Source organism: Fusarium fujikuroi, chromosome FFUJ_chr06, assembly GCF_900079805.1.
Source record: "Fusarium fujikuroi IMI 58289 draft genome, chromosome FFUJ_chr06".
Lineage (NCBI taxonomy): Eukaryota > Fungi > Ascomycota > Sordariomycetes > Hypocreales > Nectriaceae > Fusarium > Fusarium fujikuroi.
The window spans coordinates 3,577,512-3,601,642 of NC_036627.1; the positions used below are offsets into that span (position 1 = coordinate 3,577,512).

A 24,131-nucleotide genomic window follows, 5' to 3' on the forward strand; every position below is an offset into this window, starting at 1 on the left:
GCGGTCGCTGTGTGCCCCTCGCTGGCTTACCGGGGTCCCTTTTCCTCTTTTCTTGATTTTCTGATTCGTGATGTGACGGTATTTTCTGTATAGTTTCTCTCCCAAACGACCGACTCCCTTGTACGGGATATCGCCAGTATGATATCCAGTAGGGCTGTTATGGTATGTATTGACATTTCGGTTTTACAATAGGAGAATGCTGATCTTTCAGGGCTTTGAGTGGTCCTTCATGGCCCTCGCCTACACATCAGTCGCCTGCCGCATTTATGTCCGCGTAGTCATGAGAAAAGCGCGATTGTTCTCCGCTGACTACTGGCTCATTGCTGGCTTATTGTCCTGCCAGGGTTTACTGATTTGCGACACTATTACTTACTCCATGGATGCGATGGATAATTTCACAATAGATAATGTCGCTATTCGAAAGGTGAGCAACCAGTGCAAGTATAATCTTGATGTTTCTCCGCTCCAGTGATCGTGCATACTAATCCCATCTGATGATTTAGGTCCGATTTGCGACAAATCATTTGTTCGACACAGGCATATACTTTCCAAAATTCAGCATCATCGCCTTCTATTTTAACCTTGTGCCAATCTCGCAACCAAAAATGCGCATTGCGCTCTATTGTCTAGCTGGCATTACGGCCTCTTTTGCGGTCATCACTTTCTTCTGCGACTGGTTCTGGTGCGGTCCTGATCCTTCGGTCAACTGGTCAGTAACAATTCGGAAAACTCTAGGGTACCGCTGACGGGATATTCAGGGCAAAAGGAGAACAAGAGTGCACATCCTTCACATCCATGACACTTATGCGGCTTCTGTGGTCTATGAACTTTATATCCGAGGTGCTGAGTAAGTCTCAACTTTCGTAACCCAGTTAACCTTTCAAATCCCGATATCTGACCCTCAGTTAGACGTAGCATATCCGATCCCATTACTGGCCACCCTCAAGATGACTTCAACACGTAAAAAGATCGGACTAGCTATCGTTTTCAGCCTGGGCGTCATTACAATCGCTGTCAGCGTTGGTAGATTTATAACCATGGTCTACGTTGACAATGCCATATCTATATGTCAGTTCTCTCAACCTCCCCTCAAACCCATATCTAACATACTCTTAGACATTTGGGCAACTGCTGAGATCTGTATCTCTGTCATAGTCGTCGCTCTTACAGCAGTTCGGCCCCTCCTGCGAAAGCTCATCAACCTGAAATCTACGACGTTACTCACGAGCGAAGACCAATCAGGAGTCCAAGCAATACCACCGAATCGTTCCCGGAAACCAGGAACTTTTAATGGCGGAACAGGGGTCTACTGGCAGGGAACAGGAAAGAACCATCAGAGGCACGCCGAGACCATGAGTCCAGAAAGTATAGCTGGCAGCGAGACGGAGCTGAACAACATAAACGGGATAACACTGTCGCAAAATGTAACAGTGTCCAGGGAGACTATTACTAACAGTGTAAATGGGCAGCCAGAGTATAGTACAGTACATCGAATAGAAAGTGTGTAATAGAGAAATAGAACCATAGAGGTAATATATGTAAAAGCTGAGCCAACAAGCCCTTCGTCTCCAAGCGACTTTTACCAGCGATTGACGTATCACTGTGGCTGCGAATCCAATACCTAACCCCCTGCATAACATGAACTTATCATAGGTCAGGACTTTTATGAGATCCATAGTTCATCATCATAACGTTAAGGAGTTGAAGCTATTCTTTTCTTCCCATTCCTGGAGTCTCTCCTCAGCGTGTGAGACGCTACGATGCCAGTGTCCGCCTGACTCCTCAATATGATCCAGAGCGGCAAACAGCAATCTTGACGATGCGACAACACCGTTCATACCGTCGCGGTCACCACCCTTCACCAGCTCGCGATGAAATGCTTTCAAGGCCATGGTAAGCGGCCACGCGATGAAAATGGCTTGCAGCATAATAATGTCGCTTTCGGTCTTCCCAGGAGAGGGAAGATTGAGATGCACTGCAGTTGATATCTGAAAAGCAGCTGCAGTGGCACGACGTTGACTTTCAGTCGTCATCAGCGGTGGCAGGCCTTGTTCTTCGCTGCGAGTAATAGCTGACTCATGGGAAAAGATCTCGGTTGCGCGGAGGTTCAGATACAGACTGAAGGCAACGGGGTCCTCTCGGATAGACGTAGCATTCAGGTGTTGTTTCAGCATACCAAAAAGCACATCCGTCCTTTTCACAAGATCGCAGTAGCCGTCCCAGAAACCCTCTGAAGTCCGCCTTTGGCCGTGGTCAAAGCAGCGTAGGGCTAGCTCTACCATTAGGACGCAACCTGCATAGGATGAGATCTCGGTGCTGGGTTCCAAGTCTATGTCTGAGAGATAGGGCATCTTGAGCGTGAATAGGCCGGATCTCAGTAACCCTGGTGATGGGAGGTCGATGTAAAATTTCTGGATAGTTTGAGTTTCGTGCCGAAGCGCTCCAAGAAAGTTGATAGGGTTATCTCACCTTTATGTCGCCGAGCATGTATTGCCATCCGGTACGTGTCTTGATGTAACTAAGTAATATGTACAAAGCCCAGAAGGTCCTTCTTCGTTCCTCTAGAAGAACCTGATCGGTCGTTTCAGGCAGGCTCAGGCCGGAGCCGTCATGGTTTTGAGAGTCTTGAAATCCATCTTCTTCATTTCGTTTATCCATGTACGGCAGTCCAAGAAGCCTGGATAGCATCACAGCACGTCCCAGTGTCATCCAGCTCCTTTCGAGCTTCCCAGCCATAGCCTCATATCTTCCGATAAAGAGTAGAGCCTGCAACAAATTGAGGTCGTTCAACTGGTCATCTCTTTCGCACTTCTCTGCATAGTTCCTTGCTAATACATAGCAAGCAGACTCTTTGTTCTGGGAAGAGGATGAGTGAGCGCATCCAGCGAGTGCAACTGCGTAATTGAGGGCACTTATAGCAAGCCCGTCTCTCATCGATTCTGCCGCAAAGCGATCTTGGTTCAAGAAGGGAAAGGAGAAGTAAATGGATTCAAAGTAGTACTTGTGCAGTGCATTTAGTTCCGCGTGCGAGATTTCCTCCTCGGTGCCGCTGTGAGCCAGAGACCGTGGCGATAGGCGAGTGAGGAGTATGTTGTCCAGTGGTTCCAGGGCTGTAAGCGGGTTGCACCAGTCGAAGGCTATGTTGGAGTCGGCTCCTGGATTAAACAGGTCAATATCTAGCATGGGTGAGCTGTTAGTCGGTAGATCGATAGCCGTGCCCATGTTTCGGTGGCTGTCTAGGTCCATGGGGTTACGGCCAGTTGACGGACCTACAGATCCGGGGACAGTGGAAACGTGTGATGATGCTGTAGTCGCGAGATGGTACTGGGTGTTGGTGTCCGGAGTAATAGAGCCAAGGGCATCAGGCCAACGTGATGGCAAGACGGGCGCAGTAGTGGCCGATGGGGGCTGCAAATGTGAGGCCATGGAACCTGTCCTTGTTCGCGGGATCTCGAGAGCGAGCTGAGCTTCGGTCTTGGCCAATCGCTCCTGGAGCTCCTGCAGCTGTTCATCGCGAGTACGACGCTGAGAAATCGGGCTGTACCCGCAAGGTTGATTGAGCCGGTCGCATCGTCTTTGCGGGACATAGGCCAAAGCTTCAGCTTCACGTTGCATCTAGTCACCTTTATTCCAGTGTGCAACATACGTTGACGGACTGAAACTGGTCTGGGCTTGTATGGGACAGACAGAACAAACCTGCATTTTGGCAAAGCCCTATCACACCGGACCTTTCGCTCTCTGCTCGTCGAACCTAGTCGTCAGTTCAACTTTCGAAAAAGGTACACAGTGCATATCGATGCGGGGACGGGCTTGTCTTGGCTTGACTTGCCTGCAAATCTCGCATGCGTGACGGGCCGTCAAGGGAGAACGGCCGGGTGAGGATGGCCTGATCATGGCATATGATCTATCGGTCTCGGGGTACGCAGACAAACTAGGACAATACGCGCATCTAGGTCGAGCAGCCAAGCAATGAGGGAGAATGGCTGGTAAGGGGAAATGCAAGAAGAACCAGATCACGACATGCAACAAACAAACAGGAACCAACATGAAGATGGGAGGAGCAACTTGCGGACCAGAGCTCTTATCGATACCACTGCAGGGGCCGTGCGCGCCGTCTGTCTTGGCTTTATGCTTGTTTTTCCTCCGTCACAGCAAAACTCCATTTATAAGCGACATCAATAAAAACAACTAAAAATAAATGTTGGTATGAAAGCTGAGTTCACCCGGTTGAGCATGCGAAATATCTCCGTCACGATCGCGATGTTTCAGTAGAAAGCATGAATCTCAAATCAAAGAATTTGTACGCAAGACATAAAACTTGTACTGACCATTCCCCCACTTACGCGTTCACCGGGGAAGACTGACAGTCTGTCTTGGTGATTTCACCGGCAATGCATAATTCAATCACCCCCAGGAAAGAATTATCAAAAGGAAGCCTTGTTTATAGGATTCGTTTATTGAGACAAAACATCTTGCTGAGATTTACTCCAAACGGCATAAATTCCTCCTGTGTCGCATTCCCCAGAGCCGCTTAGTGGAGAGATTCAAGCTGGTCACGAGAGCTGTTCAAGGCTCGTGCAAATATCTGCTCTCAGTTGAACGAGAAATATCCATTGACCGTGTACAGCTGACCATTGGCCTCCCACGATCCACTCAGCTGCTTCGAGCCACCCTTGGGGCACTGGTTGATGATGTCCCTAGAAGAATTAGACGAGTCAGAACTAAATATCGAATCACATACTCTGTAGCATCCTGTCACAGCACCAATTAGCATAGTCTACCATGTAAGCTTGGAATACGTACCCAGCAGTCCTTGAAACCCTTCTTACCACCAGTGTTCTTGCGCTTGATCTCAACATTCAGGATAGTGTCAACACCAAGACCCTTGACAGTAAAAGATCCCGAGGTGGTACAAGCCTCCTGGTAAGTACAGCCTGAGTTACTACACATTCTCTCACGAGCATCCCAATAAGCTGTGATGAACTTTCCTACGTCCTTGTTACCGTTGCCGAAACAGTCTGCAGCCAGGGCCGAGGTGGCCAAGACTGTGAGGGCGTAGAAGTTAATGAGCTGCATTGTGTAGGAATCGGTGGGGACTTTGAAGTTGAGTCTTGAGAGGCTTGAGTTCTTGTGGGATGACGGTATATTCAGATGGTTTTATAATTGAGGAAATATGGTAGATCGGGTTGTCGGTGAAGGAACTTGATATCCTTTCCACCAATACGAGTTTTCACTGCATGCTCGCGCATATTCGAAGGTGCATTTCTTCCGCACCGTCCGCACCATCCTTTTTGAGAAAGAGGTACTTTCCTTTGTCCCCGTCGACTGCTCTAGAATAGCTTAAGCGATGCCAGCTGGGTTAACTCTTTGGCCACTGTTACCGTTCGGTCGGCCGCCTCGTGGATAGTCGCACCCTATTGGCTTCCTTTCACTAATCCCATTCGCTATCAATATGGGTCCACTCTGACAAAGCAGTTATTGTTGCGAATGGAGCCCAATAAAAGGCCGTGTAAGCTGTTAGTAATGTTCTGCGTTGTGTTATCTTGCATATGGCCACTGCTGAGCCTCACTCATACTTCAATATCCGTCTGCAATGATATCCAAACTGACTATGCACGTGGACCTTTGTTGCTACCTCCACAAATTTGAGATTAACTCTTTGCTTAAGGTTAAATTAGTAAATAATTTTCAACAATGTAGTACCATTTCGGCTTATTGAAATCTTCTCGATACTCGATACTGGAACAAGACAAGACTTTTAGGGGGAAGATTGTGAATAGTTACTCTTTTTTGAGCACGCATCAAGAGTAATCTGTCATGTTCCTAGGTGATGAGTTCTAAATGACATATGGCTTATCATCCTTGAAAATCAACCCAGGCTTTCTCTCGGCCAAATCCAGGACCATTTCGGCAAAATAGCTATTGGCCCAAGCAAACCACGGTCGTGTAAAAACAGACGAGTTGTAAATATTCACACTCTCGTGGATCAACCCTAGACCTGCAGTATTCTCCATGATCATATTGAGTCGCTCAGTGATCTCATTGTCATCATCTGTTCCATAGATAGCTGAGACATGTGCCATAGGCCATGGGTTAGTCGCATTCGCGTGCGGTCCACCAATTCCACTGAACTTCTTTCCAACAGCGTAATAAGGGTTCGCTCGTGAGAAAAGAGTAGACTTGGTCTTCTTGTATGTAGGATCGTCGCGCTTGAGAAAGCCTAGATATGGCAGGGATACGAGGCTAGGGACGTTGGCATCATCCATAATGTACTGGCCGCCATATCCATTGGTCTCGTAAGCGAAAATACCATTCGCAGTGAGAGTGTGGTTCCAAACAGCTTGTCGAATCGTCTCGGCATGGCCACGCAGCGTTGTAGAGAGGCCCTTTTGACCTCCCACTTTGTCCAATACATTGGCAACGTTATCGAGCTCAACTGACATCATGGCATTGTCGGAAGTGATGTAGTTGAAGACTGATAGGTCATCTGAAGGACGATGGCTGCAGCCAACGAGACCATTGGCTAGCTTCGGTTCACCATTTCCGCTATTGGGTACTGGGGGAGAGAGTGATCCTGCTTGGCCTGTCCAGTTGTAGTAGCTGATGTAAGACCAATCTTCGGCCCATGTGCTTTGAGATTGTTCATCAATGACTCGGAGGATTTGCTTCATGGCAGATTTGACTGTCGTATATCAGTAAGTTAGTGAAAACACCATGAATTCGTTAACGTACAATTGTCGTTGATGAAAGAAGCATCTTTGGTGTTATCATAGTATGATCGTGCGATCTTGAGGAAGCCAGCCAGAGAGTCAAGTTCGTACTGAAAGTAGTTAGCCAATGGTATGGTAGCATGTCAGAGCGATGACATACCTTGCACTCGAACACTGTTTGATTGTCGACTGGTCTATGAACCGCTGATGTTAGTTTGAGTTCAGGAAGAACATAGGGCCTTGGGCAAAACATACGGGTTGACAGTAACAAGTGTAGCATAGTCCTATTCACCGCGTTAATATTGCCAGATCAGTTATGATATAACATCTCCTCAGGGTTCATACATTGACTGAAGGGCTCAGACCACTCTCGGGCGGTGGTTGGAAGGAGCCTTGGCGCTCTCAATTAGCTCATAGTCTCTTGTGGTCAAATAGAATGGCACATACCGCAATACGGGTACTCAGAAATGTATCTCGCCTCAGTATTGATGATAGCCTTGACGAGGGCCTTCAAGTTTTTATCTTGGGGCAGAAGCTTGTACAGATGGGCAAATTGATTGCCCGTATCGCGTAGCCATTGTGCACTTTTCACTCTTTGTTAGTGGATTCCCATGAAACGAACGTTGATGCATACGTGATATCCTAGGCATTATATTAGCCAACATTCTCAAGGAAAAGTCGAAAGACCTACACCAGTAACAATAAAAGCTAGATTTTTCTTCGCATCGAAATACTTGACCGTCGTGTCGAGTGTCGATGGGAACGTATTCTCAAACAGACGCGCCAGGTCAGGATTCTTGACGCGCTTCTTGATGTCGCTGATGACTTTCTAAAATCAAGTCAGCCATGAGGGATCTCATTTCAAGGTATTTGTGGACGCACCTCAACAGCTGGGCTCTTGAAAGTCCTGCATTCTTCACTTGGCCTCATAAACGGCAGCTTCAACTTGCCAGACGAAAGCGGCTTGTGCGGTTTCTGCGAATAGTCGACATAATCAGGACAGGAGCTCGGCGTGCGACTCTGCGGCTCGTAATCCTTCCAAGTGGCTGCATCAGCGCTCTGCAGAAGAGCTATCGCACCAGTCACAGCGGTGAGGAATTTCATCGTTGCGCTGTTCTTGACCAAACCAAGATGGAAAAGGAGGAAACCTTCATTTTATGAGAGGAAACCAAGGAAGCTTTAAAGTTTGTATTCATCTCCGACGGCCCCGGAAGTTCATGCAGATCTTGTTCGGTATTGGTTTAATATGCGGGGGAAAGTTGCATTTGACCCTGATCCTATGTAACGTTGAGACGTTGTCGGGCCTTTTGTAAACAGTGAATATCGTGACGTAGTTGGTTTGATTCTTGGTTGACTTTGTGTAAAGCTATCGTGATTGGCGCGCTTAATAGAGTTGAGTTCCTCTTAGTTATGAATTGAACTGCCGAATGCTCAAGCCACATACTTACGACGATAGTCGACTTGTCAAGAATCAATAAATTGAGGTAAAGCTTTTCGCTTCTAGCGAGAAATCATCACGATGTTAAAAATTCATGATTTTATGAGTTCCCGGACTTCTCACCGATTTATGTGGATGCTTCGGCAGTCACTTATACCGAGTTCGGCGAAGTTGAGGGGTTCGGCGACAACTTTAGACCCGCGGACATCATGCGACGACTTCTTCCTCGGCATTTCCCACGATAGCTTCAAAATTCCTAAACTGCCAATATCTTGCTTGATATCTTAGCAAATTTTGTTTTAACGCCCTAACTTGATCGCACCGACCAGAGGATATTCATCATGGCTGACTTCACTCAATATGGACATGCAACAGCAGAATGGCTAGCCGTCACGGATAGCAGGCCGCCTATTCCAGGCCATCTTGACCTGAAGGAGATGCAGCGCCTCACGAACATGTACCGAGAACAACTGGCCCAGAGCGAGATGGAGAAACTCAAAGACTACCCTATTCACATGAAAGATTACACCGTCACTTCAAGAGACGGCTTTCCTCTTGAGGTTCGAACCTACAGACCTGCTTCTGCCGAAGAGGGCTCTCGTCTTCCTGTCTACATCCATCTCCACGGCGGCGGTTATGTCTTTGGAAACATTCCATCTGAAGATGCTATCTGCACTCGCATCGCAGTCATGGCCAATATCACGGTCGTCAATCTCAACTATCGTCATGCCCCGGATTATGCTTATCCCACAGCATGGGAAGACGTCGTCGACGCATTTCACTGGGTTCATGATCACATTGACGAACTTCTCGGAGTTCCTAGCCAAGTCGTTGTCGGTGGAATCTCAGCTGGTGCCCAACTAGCAGCCTCCTTGACGCTTCGTCAGAATATCGCTCCTGATGCTCTTTCACGACCGAAGCTCGCTGGTCAGGTGTTGATGATTCCTGCTCTTGTTCATCCCGATTGCTACGCACCTATCATGGAGCAGATGAGGGAACCTTCTTTGTCTTCATATGTTCAGAATGCGGATGCTCCGTTGATCAACAAGGCAGCGCTCGATAAGTTTACTGGGCTATTGAAGATTCAAAATCCGGACCCGAAAGACGTATGCTTCAATGTTGGACTTGCAACTGTTGAGCAGCTCAAGAACATGCCGCCTTCGACGCTGGGTATTTGTGGCTTGGATCCCTTGAGAGACGAAGCTCTCTTCTATGGACAGAAGCTTGTTGAGGCAGGGTAAGTCGTGAAACAAGCGACCCCATTATCAATTCTGACTGAATTTACAGGACACCCACGAACGTACATGTTTTCAATGGTCTACCTCACGGCTTCCGCCGCTTCGGAGACCAATTGACTGAGAGCAAGAGGTGGGACAAGGTCATGGAGGATGGAATCAAGTGGGCGCTCTCGAAGCCCGAGCCTTCAGGAAAGTTTGAGATCAAGCTAGAGTGAATATGCAGAATACGTTCGCGAATAACACATCATATTGTATATACATAGAATTTGACGATTTTGTCTATCTGTGTGAAGTATGCGTTTTCGTTTTGGGGCTGTACTAGCAAGGTATTATCTAAGTCCGATATCCCGTCCTTCTTCTCGCCTCTATTTCATGAGCACTATCATCTCTTGTCCATATTCTATTGAAAGGTTCTTCCATGCTCCGTGACAGCGTTTTGGTTATCCACCATGATATAGTCGAAACCAACAATCATCCTCATGGAGGAGTGATCAATGAAGTTGTTCTCATCAGGAGTAATCACATCTCTGTAGAATGGATCAGATCCCATAGCCTGGAACGTCTCCATAGTTGGAACCCAGAATTCTGCAGCGCCATCGAACTCTAGCACTGGAGCTGCACCGGGGACGCGAAGAATGTCTCGAAGTTCAGGGGTAGAGTGGTACTACCAAAGGGTTTAGCTTATGTAAGTAGTTGAAGATTTGAATTGCTCACCTGCGAGTACTTGTAAACCCCAAAACGTAAGTGAAAGTCTCCAGCAGTCTTGGTATGGTTGTTGGCCCAGTAGGCGTTGAACTGCTCAGGCGTAATGCCTTCCTTTCGGTTGTAGAAGAGCTTGATGTGATAAACTCGTTCGAGATTCTTGGTACATGTCGGTTTGTAAGTGAAGGGGCAGCATTCGGCGGATGAGGCTGGTTCAAGAGCAGAAACTGTGCGAGTTTGGGGAATGCTTGATGCAGCTGCTGTCAGAGGGAGAAGAGACAACAAAAGATTAGAGACTTTCATCTTGAATAGCGATAATATCAGGTAAAGGAGTTCTACCAGGACTCAAAGTGCGTAGAGTAATGAGCTCAAGATGTCTTCCTATCAAGGCATTATATATCTCTCCTCGCAGTCTTGGCACTCCCAATGACGCGGCCTCAACATCGTCAATCTTGCCCACATCTCTGACTTTGCTTCTGTCTTTCGGAAGGCCTTTTTCCAAATACCACAAATTTTTCAAATTCCGTAGGGTCATCAGCACTAAAGATCATCATCTCGCGAGTTGTCGCGGAGCGAAAAGCGAGACAGCGAGAGCCTATAGGAAGACGCGGCGTAAGCAGACATACCAAATTGGGCATGATCCGCAACGGACTCGTGCATAATATGACCTGTGAGATAAGATTATTGACATTCGGAAGCCGAGTTTCTTCGGGCAGATTTATTCGTATTTGAAATGATATGGAGTGCGTGTTAAGATAAGGAGGCCTTGGCGGGAGATGATGCATAAGAGGACACGTAATTGATGGCATCGAGATTGTGGCAAGTTTTGTTTGTCGCACAAGATTTCGGATATGCTGTTACAAAGGAATAAAGTGTGGCGGGCATGGGCTCGTGTTTGAGGCTGTCGAGAGTGGCCGCCCAATATGATGACGTTAGACGGGAGAAACGAGATACATCCTGTGCAATGTCATTGGCACAAAATAACTCGATTGACCAGATCTCTCATTTCGTCTGACATCCCCAATTCTTATACAGTTTACCACTATCCGCCTCAAAACATAACAAATCTCAAAAGGGTATCCGAGCAATTATAATCATATCCCCATCACGAACTACTACTGTATCACCATCGACGTAATAGTTTCGTAGATACATCAAACTCATCGAGTTCCACTGAAATGACAGTTAGACTGCAGTAAATCCAGGAACTCTTCGTCTCGATTCCTTACTTTCAAAATTGTCCCCAGCATGACCCGAGTTGGCGACTACATGCGGTGCAACATCTGCCATAGTCTCATCTGTCCCTTCAAGATCCTGCTCCAAACCGACATGATCTCGGATCTTGAGAAAGATGACCGGTGATGCGATAATCAACGAGGCAGCTAAGAGCACCCAGTTGCTGATAAATTGTGCCTCAAATGATACTTTTCTTGCGTCTAGATTATTGGAGATGGCTGCGCCGGCTGATTGAATGCCCTTATAGAAGCCGATGTAGTTTGCGCAGCGACGGCCTGAGTTTGAGAGAGCGCCCATGAACCTTGACCATTTAGTTTCCATAAGCCAGATGAGAACGATGGACTTACCAATAAACAGTAGCTTGCCAAGCTGCATCATAAAAGCCGTAGAAGATGTAAAGGAACATGGGCCCAACATACCCGTCGTCCCTCCAATCCGTGTCAAAGCCCTCGGCCTGCGACATCTCTCGTGTATATGTTCTCTGGTGAACAAAACCTCCTCCCCAGACAACGAAAGTCATGATAAAAAGAACAATCAATGCAATCTTGGCTCTTACAGATCGACGAAGATATTCCAAATCCAAAAGGTACCCCCATATGGTCGCAGCTGCGATCTGCGCCAGCCAGTACAGGAGGCTATTCAACGCCTTGGTCCTCGTTGAGAAGTATGCACCATTGACGACATTTTGCTGATATACATAGAACCAGTTAGATGAGAAAAACATGGGAAATAAGAAGATAACGAATGGTTCATAGCGAATGGTTTCGTACAACCCGTAGAACTCGCTTTGCCATGTTGGGTTTTTCATCAGAATCACATATGATCCGTCTTTTCTGATGATATCATTTGCGTTGCAGAGAAGGAGGGCTAATGCGGCACCGAAGAACATTAATACGATGAAGCCGATGTATGTGCCGTCGCTAACATCTTGATTGCTTTCAGTGTTGATGTTGCCACCCAAGGGAATCTACAGAGTTTGTCAGCCTCGACATGCCACTTGGTTGAAGAGTGGATACACGAGACAAAGAGGCCGAGAAAGAAACTTACAAGGCTTCCGATGACGGCTCCCAAGTTGAAAATTCCCCAGAACCAAGCGAAGTAATGACCCTTCTGATGTTCATGGGGATACGAGATCATGATAGTTCCTTGGGCGGTCCAAAGCATAGCTGCGCATACACCAAGGAGCACGCCTGCAACGATGTTGAAAGCCTTGACGTCGTTTTCGTAGTGCGTATAGAGCAGGATGCTAATGGTGTAGATGCCATAGCCAATACCACCAAAGGCCAGTGTCAACTTGACACCAAGCCTGTTGACGAACGTGCCTCCAAAGAAGCCGACAACAGCAAAGGTGCTGTATAGGGCGGTATTCTGCGATAGTTGTTTAGTAAATGATGACGCCAGTCAGTGATGGCCACTCACCATATCATTCACAAGCTTGGTGTCCTTGAGCCCTCCTCCACCCATCCCATTGAGCGCATTAAACATACCAGGGCACATAAAACACACAAAAGCAACCATACCCAATTGAATCTTGGGCGACGCATACCAAGGCAGCGTGAAACCGAAAATGCGATACTGGCGATACTTGTAGCCCTGTGGAACATCAACAACACCAGTTGAGTAGTTGTATAACGCATCACGCTCTTGGTACGCAACAGCCTCCGGGTTGTTCACTGGGGCAGATTGCCCTGCAGCGGGAGTGTTGAGAGACATGGCAATCGCTGTAGAGTAACTAATACGTACGGAGAGCAAGATAAGGCAAGAGCTGGGGCATTTATGAACTCGTAAGCTTCATGGCGAATAGCTGACGTGGCGGAGCATGACGGGAGCTGGTGGTACAGCTCATCGGCAGCTCGTGTCACTTCATACCGAAAGTCCTTGACGGTGTGATGAGGCTTGCAGGATGGCTTGTCAGCTAAGGTAGGCTCTGCGGCTGAGCGAATATTCATAGTTCGGGAGATCAATTATAAAAAGAGAATTTTTTGATTTGTGGTGTGCAGATGCTAGATATGGTAGTATTTTTAGAACCATTCAACCCTCCTCAGGTCTTAGCTTGATCTGAGGCCAAAGGGACACCAGCATAGCCCCCAAGGAAGCCACGGAAGACACACAAACTGCGGGACAAGGGCTTCGGATTATGAGCTGATGCGGCTGAACGATTGGATCATGGATATGGCTGACTGCATAATGATAGCCAACCACACAGTATTCTGATGAAAGAGGCTTCTTGCAGCGAATAAAATGTTTCAGTGGTGTTACACCACTTTCTCACGCGAGACATTACAGCGAGGTCGCATGGCCCCCAACTTCGCAAGGGAGACTCGATGAAATACCGGTAGGGCTGGCTACGCTGGCTTGCGGGGTCGATGGCAGTGCCGTGAGACTGACTGCCAATCCGTAAGAGTCCAATTTAGGGATCATATCATTATTTCCAATATCATTTGAGTGTGAAAGAGCTTTCTTCAACTATGTGAATACAGCTGCTATACAATGCGATTCTTAGGCATTATGTGACCATAGCATCAGTATATGGTCACGTGACGCGAGTGGCCTCTCCGCAGATTGGAGGCGCAGCAGAAATAACTCCCTAGCCACCAACATTCGTTATCAAGATTGTTGGGTCGTTTGACACGAAGCGCCTGCCCTTAAGCTAGACCCTCACCCAGGCCTTTCATCAGACACAAAGATGTTACCGCTTGGGCTGGGCATGTCTTTCCGAGATGAATGGATTGTTTCTAGAATCAGGCCCAACCTTGATAGGCAGGGCGAGGCAAGGTGCGCGGTGCAAGCATTAGCTTTCGGGTCTCTCAACTCAAAATAACAAGTACTAAAAGGGGACTCCAGGCGAATTGAAAACTTGTCATCCGATTGTCAGATAAATCTCAGGAGCACCCACGAACTCGATGAAAGTCTAGCCCTCTGCAACTATCTCAACAAAACGATGAGCGCCGAGTCGGCCGCCCGAGCTATCACTGCCGGTTTATCGCACCAACACCCAGGAGATGTGAGGCGCCGTAATGAACTTTGGCAGCTTCTTGCCTTAACTCTCCTACACTTCGATGACGACTGCGACATGATAGTTGATCTCCTCGTCGCGATTCAATCTCTGCCATCAAGGAATAGTAGGCCCTGGTGGGTGACGGATCCACAGCCCAGCAACTCCTTGTGTGAGCTGCCTGCATTTCACAATATGTGGCAATCCTGCTACGAATCGCTTAGGTGTGATTGTTACGAGCGTAGCGGTGAAGGTTTCTCAGCAGATAAGAAATACTACAGAAGAGCAGGGATGGTGGAAGCAAAGATGTATCTCCGCGGGATTCCAGGAATAACGGAGTTTTGGGCGTACAACACGATCAACCTTGTTTGTGTACAGAACGAAGACCTCGAGTTCGTTATCCATGAGATTTACGGTTGGTTGCAGACTGCAGGATCCAAACTGGCGGAAACACTAGATTCGAATCAGATCAAGTATTTCGAGAGAGGAGTGAGAGGTCGGCGTGATAAGAGATACGATATCTCGGCCACCATGTTCGAGCATTGGCAGCATTGGAAGAAGTCGTTTTTGGAGGTCAGTTTTGATGAGAACTTTTTATCTTCTGAGGGAAGGGGGTTGGCAAGAGAGTGCCACGATATCATGAAGGCACAAAACATCAAGTTGCCATTGTTTGTATAGCCAGCTAGCATATAGAATCAAGCCGGGTTATGAAATTAGAAGCACCCCTGTACACACAGTGAAAGCAAGCAAAAGCTGGTCAAATAATCAATTATCAACATCTCAATGCACTAGAAATTGAACCTATCCGATGATATTAATGGGCAGCCATGTCTAATAATAGCATCTCACTATTGCGCCAAAGGGGTAAGAAAGGTATTCATGTTTGACGTATATCGTCCACAATTAAGTAATGTACATCGGGCTAGCTACCCTCATCCGTCAGAGGTTGGGCACCTCAGCAACGCAAGAGTTCTCAAGACAAGTGCATCCAAAGACCTCGCAGCTGTATCCATCAATGTCGGTCTTCTCGCCACAATCCTCAGTAACATCGCAGTAGTGCGCACCCTCGGGAACAGGGACAGCAACGGCACGTCGACGAGCAGGAGGTTGAGTAGTGGCGACTTCCTCGGGTTGAGTGGTTGTAGCAGGCTCCTCAACCGGGGCGGTGGTTGTGTTCTCCTCGACGGCGGCAGTTGTAGTGGCCTCAGCGGCAGTGGTTGTTTCCTCGTCGACAGCTGCGGTGGTTGTAGGCTCGGCAGTGGTGGTGCCTGTGAGTTGCTCGCAGTTGCGGTTGATGCAGCCGCAGCGGACGGCATCGCAGAGCTGAACGAAAGCATTGCAGTCTTCGTTGGTGACGCAGGGGAAGAGATCGGCAGGGACGAAAGCAGAGGTTGTCGCCAGCTCAGAAGTGGTTGTGTCGGTGGCGGTGAAGGTGATAAAGGTGGTCACGTCGGTAGTGATATCGATACCAGAGGTGGTGAGGGCAGTAGTAGTAGCCAAGGATGTCTCAGCGGTGGTGGTGTCAGAGACAATTGGTAGGGAAGTGGTCTCAGATCCAGACTCAACGCTCGTGGTCGTCTCAGCACCAGTCTCAACACTGGTGGTGGTCTCGGAGGTCTCGACACTGGTGGTAGTGGTACCAACAACGGTCTGCGTGGCTGAAGTCTCAGATGCAGTCTTAGCCGTAGTGCTACCAGACGAAACCACCACGCTGGTCTGCGAGCTAGGACGGCAAAGACCAGCGTTTACACCAGAGATAGAAAGAGCGGCAACAAGGCCGGCAGCGAAGTTGGGGAAGATCATTGTAGCGAACGTGGTGATATCGAAGATATCTTGTTAAAAGAGTGACTGGTCTAAAAGATGACTGAAGAAGAAACAGAATGCATCACAAAATACAGCGCGTTTGGGTTTATAAACATTGCGCATCGCAATAATAAAGGATCGGCAGCTATGATGGAAATTTCCAAGCGCATGAAGCTAGGAGGAGACTATTGAATTTTGGCTCGTTTCTTTTGCGGGCCAGCCCCAACGCCGCCCTCCGCTAGGCGCCGTTTCCCCTGAGTTTACCTTGGATGAGAAATTAAGTGGCGTTCACAAGCTCAGCTCAGGTTGAAAAATGCCCAATAGCCTCATAAAAATAGTTATCGGATCAGAGACCTCCGTTATGCCGTCGTGTCTTAACGTCAAACCAAACATGTCCTTACTAAAGTCGTTTAGTGGAACATGGGAGCTACGGTCCGTTATGTTCCGGGGATGCGATAAGGTTGTCGCATTTAGCGACGCGCTGAGGTTCTTATCGCGAAAATAATGGGGCCTTGCTGAAGTTGGCTAGTCCAGGCCAATAAGGCATTTTCTTACCTGAAATATCCTGCCAACGCAGGGAACAACCAACAACAAAACACGTCTGTAATAACATGGCATAGAGCTCCATCAGACACCAGCGATGGCGGCGTGTTACTGTGGTGGAATTAAATTGACAGAAATTCAGACAGCAGCAAAGATTACCGATGCTGAACCCATTGTGGGCCCATCGAGTCACTCTCACCCATTTTTGGTTGGAATATTGTTTCCTCAACCTTCAATCAGCACTGGGCTTTCGTCCTCAATAATGGAGATAATTTTAAAACGGGCAATTAATTGTCGGAGTTCAGTCTCAATAATATGTCAACTTCTATGGCCGTTTTGTAACCTAAGTTTGAAGTATTGGATGGATGTCCGGGCAAATTCGATGCTTTAGGGTATGGCAAGCTCGTGGCGATCAGCGGCCCAATTGTCTCCTGACGCTAGGGGCACTAAAGCTTAGCACATACCCCACTAAGAGTGAAGATGATCACGATGGAACAGCTTCATGCGTCACTATCCACGATGCAAATACTGAGAGACAATAGCTCCGTCTATCTCAGTACTGGGAAATGAAAACTAGAGGTTAGTGTGATATAGAAGTAGTGATGTGAGCTTACAAATATAAAACTAGACATTAATGAAACAACAGAGCGTAACATCAATCAATATTCTTGTTTCTGACTGAACTGTGACAACCAACATAATGGGAAATCAGGAAAAAAGATCCCCCAACTCCACCACTTCTTCTTCGCATGCTTCCTTTTTTATCCTTCTCATCATACATTTCTCTTCTTTCAACTTCTCGTCCTCTGGCGTATTTGGGTTGGCATGGATATATCGTTGAGCTGAAAGGGTCTCGCCAGTATGTAGCACCATCCCATCTACACAGCCAATAAAACGATCGACACCATCTTGGCTCCGAAAAGCCACTAACCCCATCTCACTAGACATTAGCGCAGTGCCCATCGGATGAAAATCGAAAAATTGCCGCGCAAGCTTGAATCTTGAAGAAAGTCTGAGCGGGAGGTTTCCTTCGGTTCTGACGGTTGCAATGAAACATTTGGAGGCATCATAGAAAGACCCAATTCTGCCTGAACAAGATATTCTGAAGCATTCCTGCTCGAATCGGAGCATTTCGTGGTTCTTCTCATCAAGGAGAGCATGCGCCAGTGCCAAGATTGTGACGACATCGTCGCCAGCATTGTCGGCTGAGGCTCTCCCTGGCTTGACATCTTGCCAAAAGTAGCCAAAGAGTTTTATAAGAGTAAACAGACTTGGGGAACAGACAGTCGATGAGGAGGCGATGTCTACCACGATGTCGCGAAGATCTATCCAGGCTGAGAAAAAAGGTATGGCAGCTGGAGAGTTTGTCGAAAGGTAAGTCCACTCTGCTTCCATCCCGAAGCCGATGAGTACCAGATGTTTGTCCTTGGGTAACTCCTGGAGGAAGTCTTCGATGAAAGGCTCCACATCCTCAATATCGAGGGACTTTTCCACGCCAAAGCGATGGGGGCGACGAGTAGGCATTCCTTTGAGATAACCAACACGACCACCAACACGACCACCAACGCGACGACCGACGCGAAGGACATCATCTCCAAGCTCCTTACTCGTGTTGACATTCAAAGTGAGTCCTTCCATGTTATTATCCTCGAAGAAGTAACGAAGTCGTCGCCTTGGTTTAATCAGTCCAGGTTCCCGCCCTGGACATGCAGGATGTCTAGACTTTAGTGTCTTGGTGAACGCCAGTCCAACTTGATGGAGAACACGATCTCTTTCACTTGTGATCGCAACATGTTCTGTATCGAGTGCGAGAAGATATGAGTGTTCGAAAATTTGGCGAAACCCTTTCAGTGTCGTGATCCTTTTCTTGAAGAGGTTTCGCGTTGCTGGATCGCGCTCAAGTTGCTGGTGACGCACCATGCTGGCCAAATATGTAAGAAGAAGGAAAACAAGTTTTTAGAAATCTGCGACGGCGCCTGTTATATAATTTTATTTAATAAACTTTATGCTTATGAAGTATATGAGAACAGCTAAAGTCTTAATCGTATAAATATAGAATTGAGGAGAGACTCGCGATGGCTTTGGAGATATAAGCCTTAGTACGCTCGAAGTAACACATTCGGAATAAAGGGACTTTTGCTGAAGAAGTGTTCGAACTCGTGAACGGCAAAAATCGAAGAGCAGCCTAATGGGTGAAGATTTCTAGGTGCGGAATGAGAGAAGGTTTATAGGTTCTAGGACAGATACCACTAGACCACGGCTTCGACACAGGTAACAGAGTGGTTTTGGTATATAAGGCGTCACCTTTGTGAGATTAATCGAAATAACAGTAGATTGCTGAGAAAGTGTAATGAACATATGGACTCAGAGAGAATGTCAAAGCTGTCGCGATTGAGCCTCAAGTTAGGATGAACCAATAGCAAAGTGCGGATTGTAAGCCAAAATTAGCGAGACCCTCCTCCCATCCACAAATCTCACGCCCTTGCGCCTTGCAAACGACATAGTGGGGACCATCCCCATAAGCTCAGCCTTATATAAGTCGCCAATCACCAAATACACTTTTTATTATCTCACCAAACTCAAACCACCAAGTTCTCTCTCAATTCTGATTGAAGCTCTAAGCCAAAAGTCTCGACTGAAAACAACACGTCTCAACCGCTTACATCCTCAACTCCGAAACCATGTCTCAAACAACCTCTGTCCCCGAAATCCTCTCCTCATTCATCGAAAAATGGTCCCCACGTCTCATCGCATCAGTCAACGACCATCACGTCAAAGTCGCCAAGATCGACGGTTCATTTATCTGGCACGCTCATCCCGACTCTGAAGAGCTCTTTTATCTACTCTCGGGAAAATTGACGATTGAGATCCAAGACAAAGAGCCTGTTGTTATGAAGGAGGGGGATATGTATGTTGTGCCAAAGGGAGTCACGCATAAGCCTGTGGCGGAGAATGCTGTGATTATGATGGTGGAGAAGGAGGGGACTGTTAATACGGGAGATCAGACAGATTCTGAGAGGACGAAGCAGGTGAAGGATGTAATAAGGGGAAATGCATAATTTCATCTCGTTTCGGCAACGCATCTGTACTGTATCCCGGGCACAGCAAAGTGCCCTTGTCAACATTATATATACCTCCAAGTGCACCAGGAATCTTATTGAAAACGCTGACATGGTTCGCACATAACCTAAAAAAGTACCGATGCAGTTCGCCGGAAGTTAGCTGCCTGACCACATTTTGGGTGCATCGCCAGCAGTTGGGACAGCGCACAGCTTCTCTGATAGAGGTGAAGTAGCCGCGGCCAGTGAACTTATCAAGGAAAGTCGGCTGAATGCTCAGTAGAGCTGCCGCAATGTCCCAATTATTATTCCACACAGCTTCTCTAAATGAGTCCTCGTGAGCATGGGCAATGTGTTGAAGATCAGAATTCAGGAAGTCCCCAAAAAGACACTGAACCATATACGATGCCATATAAGTCGACCTTAGTTTAGGGATAACGACTCTTCGAAACATCGCTGTGATAGTCTCGCCGTGTAAATCTATAAGCTCTTTAGAGCCTGGAAGTTCAGGAATTTCACTAGAGGGGTACAATGTATCCAAAGAATTTAGAAGAAGGATGGTATTAACTGCCGAATCAGGCAACGAGGCCAATGGTTTTCGTTGCTGGTATTGGGGTCGGGTTGGTGCAGTGCCATACCCCACAAATCTGCCGACGGTAAATGCGACCATGTTGTTGCCCAAGTTTTCAGTTGATAGAAGCCCTTGGGTGAGTATATCAATCAAATGCATCCCATGAATGTTTGTGGCGTTTAATAAAGCATTAGGCTCTTCTTCATTGCATGTTTTGCTCAAAACCAAGATGCTAGGAATATTCTGATGTCCCTCATTCCCTAATGCTTCTGCTACAATAGCGAAAGGCCGCAAGTGCCGTTGAATCGCTGGGTTGTAGCCTGATTTCAACACCTGGCAAATATCCAGTTTCAACTCATGAGGAGGCTGGTCTGCGCAGTGACATAGAGGATGTGACCCGTAATCTGGTAGTGGTGGGAAGTATGGAATCCCTTCGGCGATCGCTTTCCTGAGCTCTGTGATAAGTTGACCATGATTGAGACGTGTCGTTATCAACCCTGCACAACCGTTTTGACAGGTCTCGTAATTCTTGTTCACAGATAGAATGCAAATGACCTCTTCTAGCTCTGGTTCCATCAAAGAATATTCTAATAACAACTGGAAGGATCGGCATGCGAGCGCGTAGTAGCCATTCCGCTCAGCGTAATCGAAAGCAAGGCAGAGCTTAGAGAAGTTTGGCCCGGCATCTGTCTCGTTGTCTGACTCATGGAACGTGCCAATGCACACTGTCTTCATCGCATGGAAGTAACGTTCTGATATTGGATCGTAATGATTTGTAAATCCCGCTATGGCTTCTTTCTTCCATTCCGCACTATGCCAAGGCTCGTCTTGCGAGTGCTGAGCGGGCTTTTGGACCAGTTGACCGAAGAGCCTCCAGATCTCTGGCTCCGTTTTGCTGATGTATTTGGTATGCTTGAACCAGTTCGCCGACGCATATTCGAGAAAGGGGTAGTCTGTGGTTCCTTGGGCTTTACCAGTAACTGGCATAGGAGAGCTCAGGGAAAATTCGCGCTGTGTTGAGGCTTTTTTTGTGTTTGATGTCTTGACAAATTGGCGAGCTAGGCGACCGACACGGGTTCCAACACCACCTTGAATGGCGGACTGTATCGTCTGCTCGGCTATTCCACTTGGGTCGATCTTCAGGGCGGATGGGGTCTGCGGTTCCCTTTTCCTCTCTGCTAGCGTCGTTTGGAAGTTGTCGAGATTGACATAAGTGATACAGACCTCGCCGGCAAGCTTATCGCACTGGTCAGGGTCAATGTGGAGGGCCTCATGTTCACCTGAATCTGACGCCAAGAGAAACTCCTGAATGGAATGATGGCTGAAGCGAACTGTGTTGTCTGTTTCCTCCACATAAATCAAGTTCTCACACCAAGTAGGTAATCGTTCTATTCCGCTGATAAGATCCTCCTGTCGCAGAGTATGTTGGCCAGGCTTGATGGATAGTGCTTCGCGGAGTTGTGACAAGGTCAATGGCTGTAATGTTGCGTTTGTCCACATGAAGGCCTTCTTGGCGGTGTCCTGATTGCGCTTTTGAACAATGCGACTAAGCGCACGGTCAAAAGTCGCCGGAAGGTCACCGGGGATATTTTGAAGCGCTTGGCGAATCTCGTTGTCAGTCTTCCCAGAGCATATATCTTCAATCACAAAAAAGGCCCACAAGAACCTAACCGCAAAGTAAAATCATTAGTTCTGTCAGTTTTGAATTAGCTGAAGGATACTCACATTCCCTGCTCCTTGGAAGCAATTGTTGTCAGAATCTCTTTCAATAGCCTGGGGTCACTAACAACCAGTTCGCCAGTTGACAATTTGTTAATAATGATGTCGTCAACATATGAATCGATGTCGACGCTAGTACTTTCTAGGCCTGTAACCAGTCGTTGCGACTGGGGAAAAATGCTTCTGATTGTGTTGGTGCATGTCTCTCGAGAGGCGAAGACAACGCTTATGTTGCTCGTTGTATCATTCCTGGAAATAATTCCTTGGAAGAACTTTAGCAGCTTGGACTGTTGATCAGTGCTACACTCATCCAAGCCATCAATGACTATAAACCATTGTTTGATGGCTTTGGCCGCAGACAAATAGAGATCTGAAAGAAATTCGAAGGAGAACAGAGCTAGCTTGGCTTGAGAGAGCTGTTCGTCAAGTGCAGAAACGACCTTTGGGTCAAGAGTGTCCATGTCGATGGCTGATACTAACTGTTGAATACAGGAACGTATGATTGTCTCAGCGTAGAGGCTAAGCGGATCATCAAATCGGGCAAAGAAGAACGACACGAATTGTTGGGGTGGCCGGATCTGCGACAGTTTCTCAACGATCGAGGACCTGGGGTCGGTAATGGTAAGATTTGTGGGTCTGAGCACCTGGAGGGTAACTACTCACGACAAGACTGTTTTACCAGACCCAACTTGATACAGTAGTCAGCTACAGTCTTTCGCTCTTGTGAGTAGCAGATGACTCACTTTTGCCAGTGATATGAAGAACGGGAGGTCCATTGAATTTGACCCATTGCTGAAATTCCGGAGTGTCAAAGACCCATTTGGCCGTGCCTATATGGCGCTTGTTTCGTGTGCTGTTGAAGGCCGAAGTGAAGTTGAATGACGATAAGTCCTCAAGAAGGCGACGCCGTCTTTGTTCTATAATTGCGAGTTAGTTTGACTCTCGGCAAGGAGCATTCATGCCCAACCTAATGCATCTCGTCTTCGCTGCGCTTGAAAGATTTCCATTTCGGCAGCCCAAGCTCTAAAGCGTTTCCGATGGTCTGTAGCCTCTTTTCGCTCTGTCGTCTGTAGTTGCTGTTCCTCGCGGTCACACTGAGCCTTGACCAATTGAATATCGCCCTGTACCTCCTCTGCTTTCGCCCTGATGTCTTCTACGTAGCTTCGGAGTTCGGACTGGAATGATTGTGTGATTGCCTTTAGAAGCTGATTCTTCACTAAAACGGAATTAGCGCGTCCCTTCACCAACCCCTCCATCATACGTACAGGGTCGCCGAATTGCCAAGACAATCTGCTGGCAGCAAGTAATAACTGAAGTGTGAAACTCGCAAACGGATCTCCTCAGACGTGAGGATTCATTAAAAATCACTTGGTACTGGGCGAATCGCGTGCACAGTGAACCGAACCCGTGGAGGAGCTCTACAAATGATTGGAAGTAGGATGCGAAGTTGGCCAGAAACTATCACGATAGTATTGTCAGTCAGCGGTACGTAGACGTCGTATCCTTCCTACCATGAATGTAAGCTTGATCGAGCCCCAAATTAGTGCTGCGATATCAGGATTCGATTGGATGTACGTGTCGACTATGGGCGTGAATTGCTCAATCGTCTGCAAGAATGAAGCCAGTCTCGAGGCGACACTCTTCCCTCGCCTGTTCTTGTCTAGAAGATCCAACTCGGCCGTAAAAGCGATGATGCTTTGCGAGTCGTGCGACGTAGTTTTGAGCTGCTGCAACTTCTTGCGGTCGTCGTCGGTCAAGATGGCTTGAAACCCCGCGACAGTTCCCTCAAGCTCCTCGACAGGTGCGGCTGAAGCATCCTTGCCAGCGCGAGATCGAGAAGCGGCAACGATTTGTGCGCCCGCGGGTCGGGAAAGTTCCATGGCTCCAATGTTGCGTGCGAAGCATTTAATATTCTGTTGATGCACGGAGAGGAATGGGCAAGGAGGAGGTCTGACTTCACAGCCTGATCAGAGAGAGGCCTCACGTGCAGTCTGCGGCAGCCACCATCATCGCGCTTGCATCCGTGGTATGATTGGGCAATTCAGCGGGAAGGCGTTTTCAAGACTCAGCCACCACCAGTTTTGTGCCTTAGCTGAAGCCACTGAAATGCGGCTTGA

The 24,131-nt window shown here is 47.6% G+C and overlaps 12 protein-coding genes; 4 read left to right on the forward strand and 8 right to left on the reverse strand.

Annotated features, from left to right (window-relative positions):
- Positions 1-138: 138 nt before the first annotated feature.
- Positions 139-1,508, forward strand: FFUJ_06445 (uncharacterized protein; the record flags this gene model as incomplete). XM_023579770.1 has 6 exons in its annotated part: positions 139-162; positions 212-424; positions 504-709; positions 759-847; positions 910-1,068; positions 1,117-1,508. The coding sequence occupies 6 exons, from the start codon at positions 139-141 to the stop codon at positions 1,506-1,508; spliced, it is 1,083 nt and encodes a 360-aa protein (XP_023432548.1).
- Positions 1,509-1,685: 177 nt separating this feature from the next.
- FFUJ_06446 (uncharacterized protein) lies at positions 1,686-3,615 on the reverse strand (the record flags this gene model as incomplete). XM_023579771.1 has 2 exons in its annotated part: positions 1,686-2,411; positions 2,470-3,615. 2 exons carry the CDS (start codon positions 3,613-3,615, stop codon positions 1,686-1,688), a joined length of 1,872 nt encoding a protein of 623 aa, XP_023432549.1.
- A 976-nt stretch (positions 3,616-4,591) lies between these two features.
- Positions 4,592-5,076, reverse strand: FFUJ_06447 (uncharacterized protein; the record flags this gene model as incomplete). XM_023579773.1 has 3 exons in its annotated part: positions 4,592-4,697; positions 4,742-4,752; positions 4,804-5,076. The coding sequence occupies 3 exons, from the start codon at positions 5,074-5,076 to the stop codon at positions 4,592-4,594; spliced, it is 390 nt and encodes a 129-aa protein (XP_023432861.1).
- A 761-nt stretch (positions 5,077-5,837) lies between these two features.
- Positions 5,838-7,814, reverse strand: FFUJ_06448 (uncharacterized protein; the record flags this gene model as incomplete). XM_023579774.1 has 9 exons in its annotated part: positions 5,838-6,682; positions 6,733-6,820; positions 6,871-6,904; positions 6,966-6,994; positions 7,056-7,102; positions 7,158-7,294; positions 7,345-7,352; positions 7,402-7,539; positions 7,593-7,814. The coding sequence occupies 9 exons, from the start codon at positions 7,812-7,814 to the stop codon at positions 5,838-5,840; spliced, it is 1,548 nt and encodes a 515-aa protein (XP_023432862.1).
- A 675-nt stretch (positions 7,815-8,489) lies between these two features.
- Positions 8,490-9,601, forward strand: FFUJ_06449 (related to lipase/esterase; the record flags this gene model as incomplete). XM_023579775.1 has 2 exons in its annotated part: positions 8,490-9,385; positions 9,436-9,601. The coding sequence occupies 2 exons, from the start codon at positions 8,490-8,492 to the stop codon at positions 9,599-9,601; spliced, it is 1,062 nt and encodes a 353-aa protein (XP_023432550.1).
- Positions 9,602-9,786: 185 nt separating this feature from the next.
- Positions 9,787-10,391, reverse strand: FFUJ_06450 (uncharacterized protein; the record flags this gene model as incomplete). XM_023579776.1 has 2 exons in its annotated part: positions 9,787-10,050; positions 10,101-10,391. 2 exons carry the CDS (start codon positions 10,389-10,391, stop codon positions 9,787-9,789), a joined length of 555 nt encoding a protein of 184 aa, XP_023432551.1.
- Positions 10,392-11,273: 882 nt separating this feature from the next.
- FFUJ_06451 (uncharacterized protein) lies at positions 11,274-13,037 on the reverse strand (the record flags this gene model as incomplete). XM_023579777.1 has 4 exons in its annotated part: positions 11,274-11,625; positions 11,672-12,291; positions 12,372-12,692; positions 12,744-13,037. The coding sequence occupies 4 exons, from the start codon at positions 13,035-13,037 to the stop codon at positions 11,274-11,276; spliced, it is 1,587 nt and encodes a 528-aa protein (XP_023432552.1).
- Positions 13,038-14,265: 1,228 nt separating this feature from the next.
- Positions 14,266-14,997, forward strand: FFUJ_06452 (uncharacterized protein; the record flags this gene model as incomplete). Its single annotated transcript, XM_023579778.1, has 1 exon — positions 14,266-14,997. The coding sequence occupies one exon, from the start codon at positions 14,266-14,268 to the stop codon at positions 14,995-14,997; it is 732 nt and encodes a 243-aa protein (XP_023432553.1).
- A 261-nt stretch (positions 14,998-15,258) lies between these two features.
- FFUJ_06453 (uncharacterized protein) lies at positions 15,259-16,122 on the reverse strand (the record flags this gene model as incomplete). Its single annotated transcript, XM_023579779.1, has 1 exon — positions 15,259-16,122. One exon carries the CDS (start codon positions 16,120-16,122, stop codon positions 15,259-15,261), a length of 864 nt encoding a protein of 287 aa, XP_023432554.1.
- Positions 16,123-17,373: 1,251 nt separating this feature from the next.
- FFUJ_06454 (uncharacterized protein) lies at positions 17,374-18,585 on the reverse strand (the record flags this gene model as incomplete). The annotated part of the gene is made up of 1 exon (XM_023579780.1): positions 17,374-18,585. One exon carries the CDS (start codon positions 18,583-18,585, stop codon positions 17,374-17,376), a length of 1,212 nt encoding a protein of 403 aa, XP_023432555.1.
- A 761-nt stretch (positions 18,586-19,346) lies between these two features.
- Positions 19,347-19,724, forward strand: FFUJ_06455 (uncharacterized protein; the record flags this gene model as incomplete). Its single annotated transcript, XM_023579781.1, has 1 exon — positions 19,347-19,724. The coding sequence occupies one exon, from the start codon at positions 19,347-19,349 to the stop codon at positions 19,722-19,724; it is 378 nt and encodes a 125-aa protein (XP_023432556.1).
- A 95-nt stretch (positions 19,725-19,819) lies between these two features.
- On the reverse strand, positions 19,820-23,894 carry FFUJ_06456 (uncharacterized protein; the record flags this gene model as incomplete). XM_023579782.1 has 8 exons in its annotated part: positions 19,820-19,852; positions 19,936-21,961; positions 22,021-22,620; positions 22,678-22,702; positions 22,758-22,931; positions 22,982-23,230; positions 23,280-23,472; positions 23,526-23,894. 8 exons carry the CDS (start codon positions 23,892-23,894, stop codon positions 19,820-19,822), a joined length of 3,669 nt encoding a protein of 1,222 aa, XP_023432557.1.
- Positions 23,895-24,131: the final 237 nt, after the last annotated feature.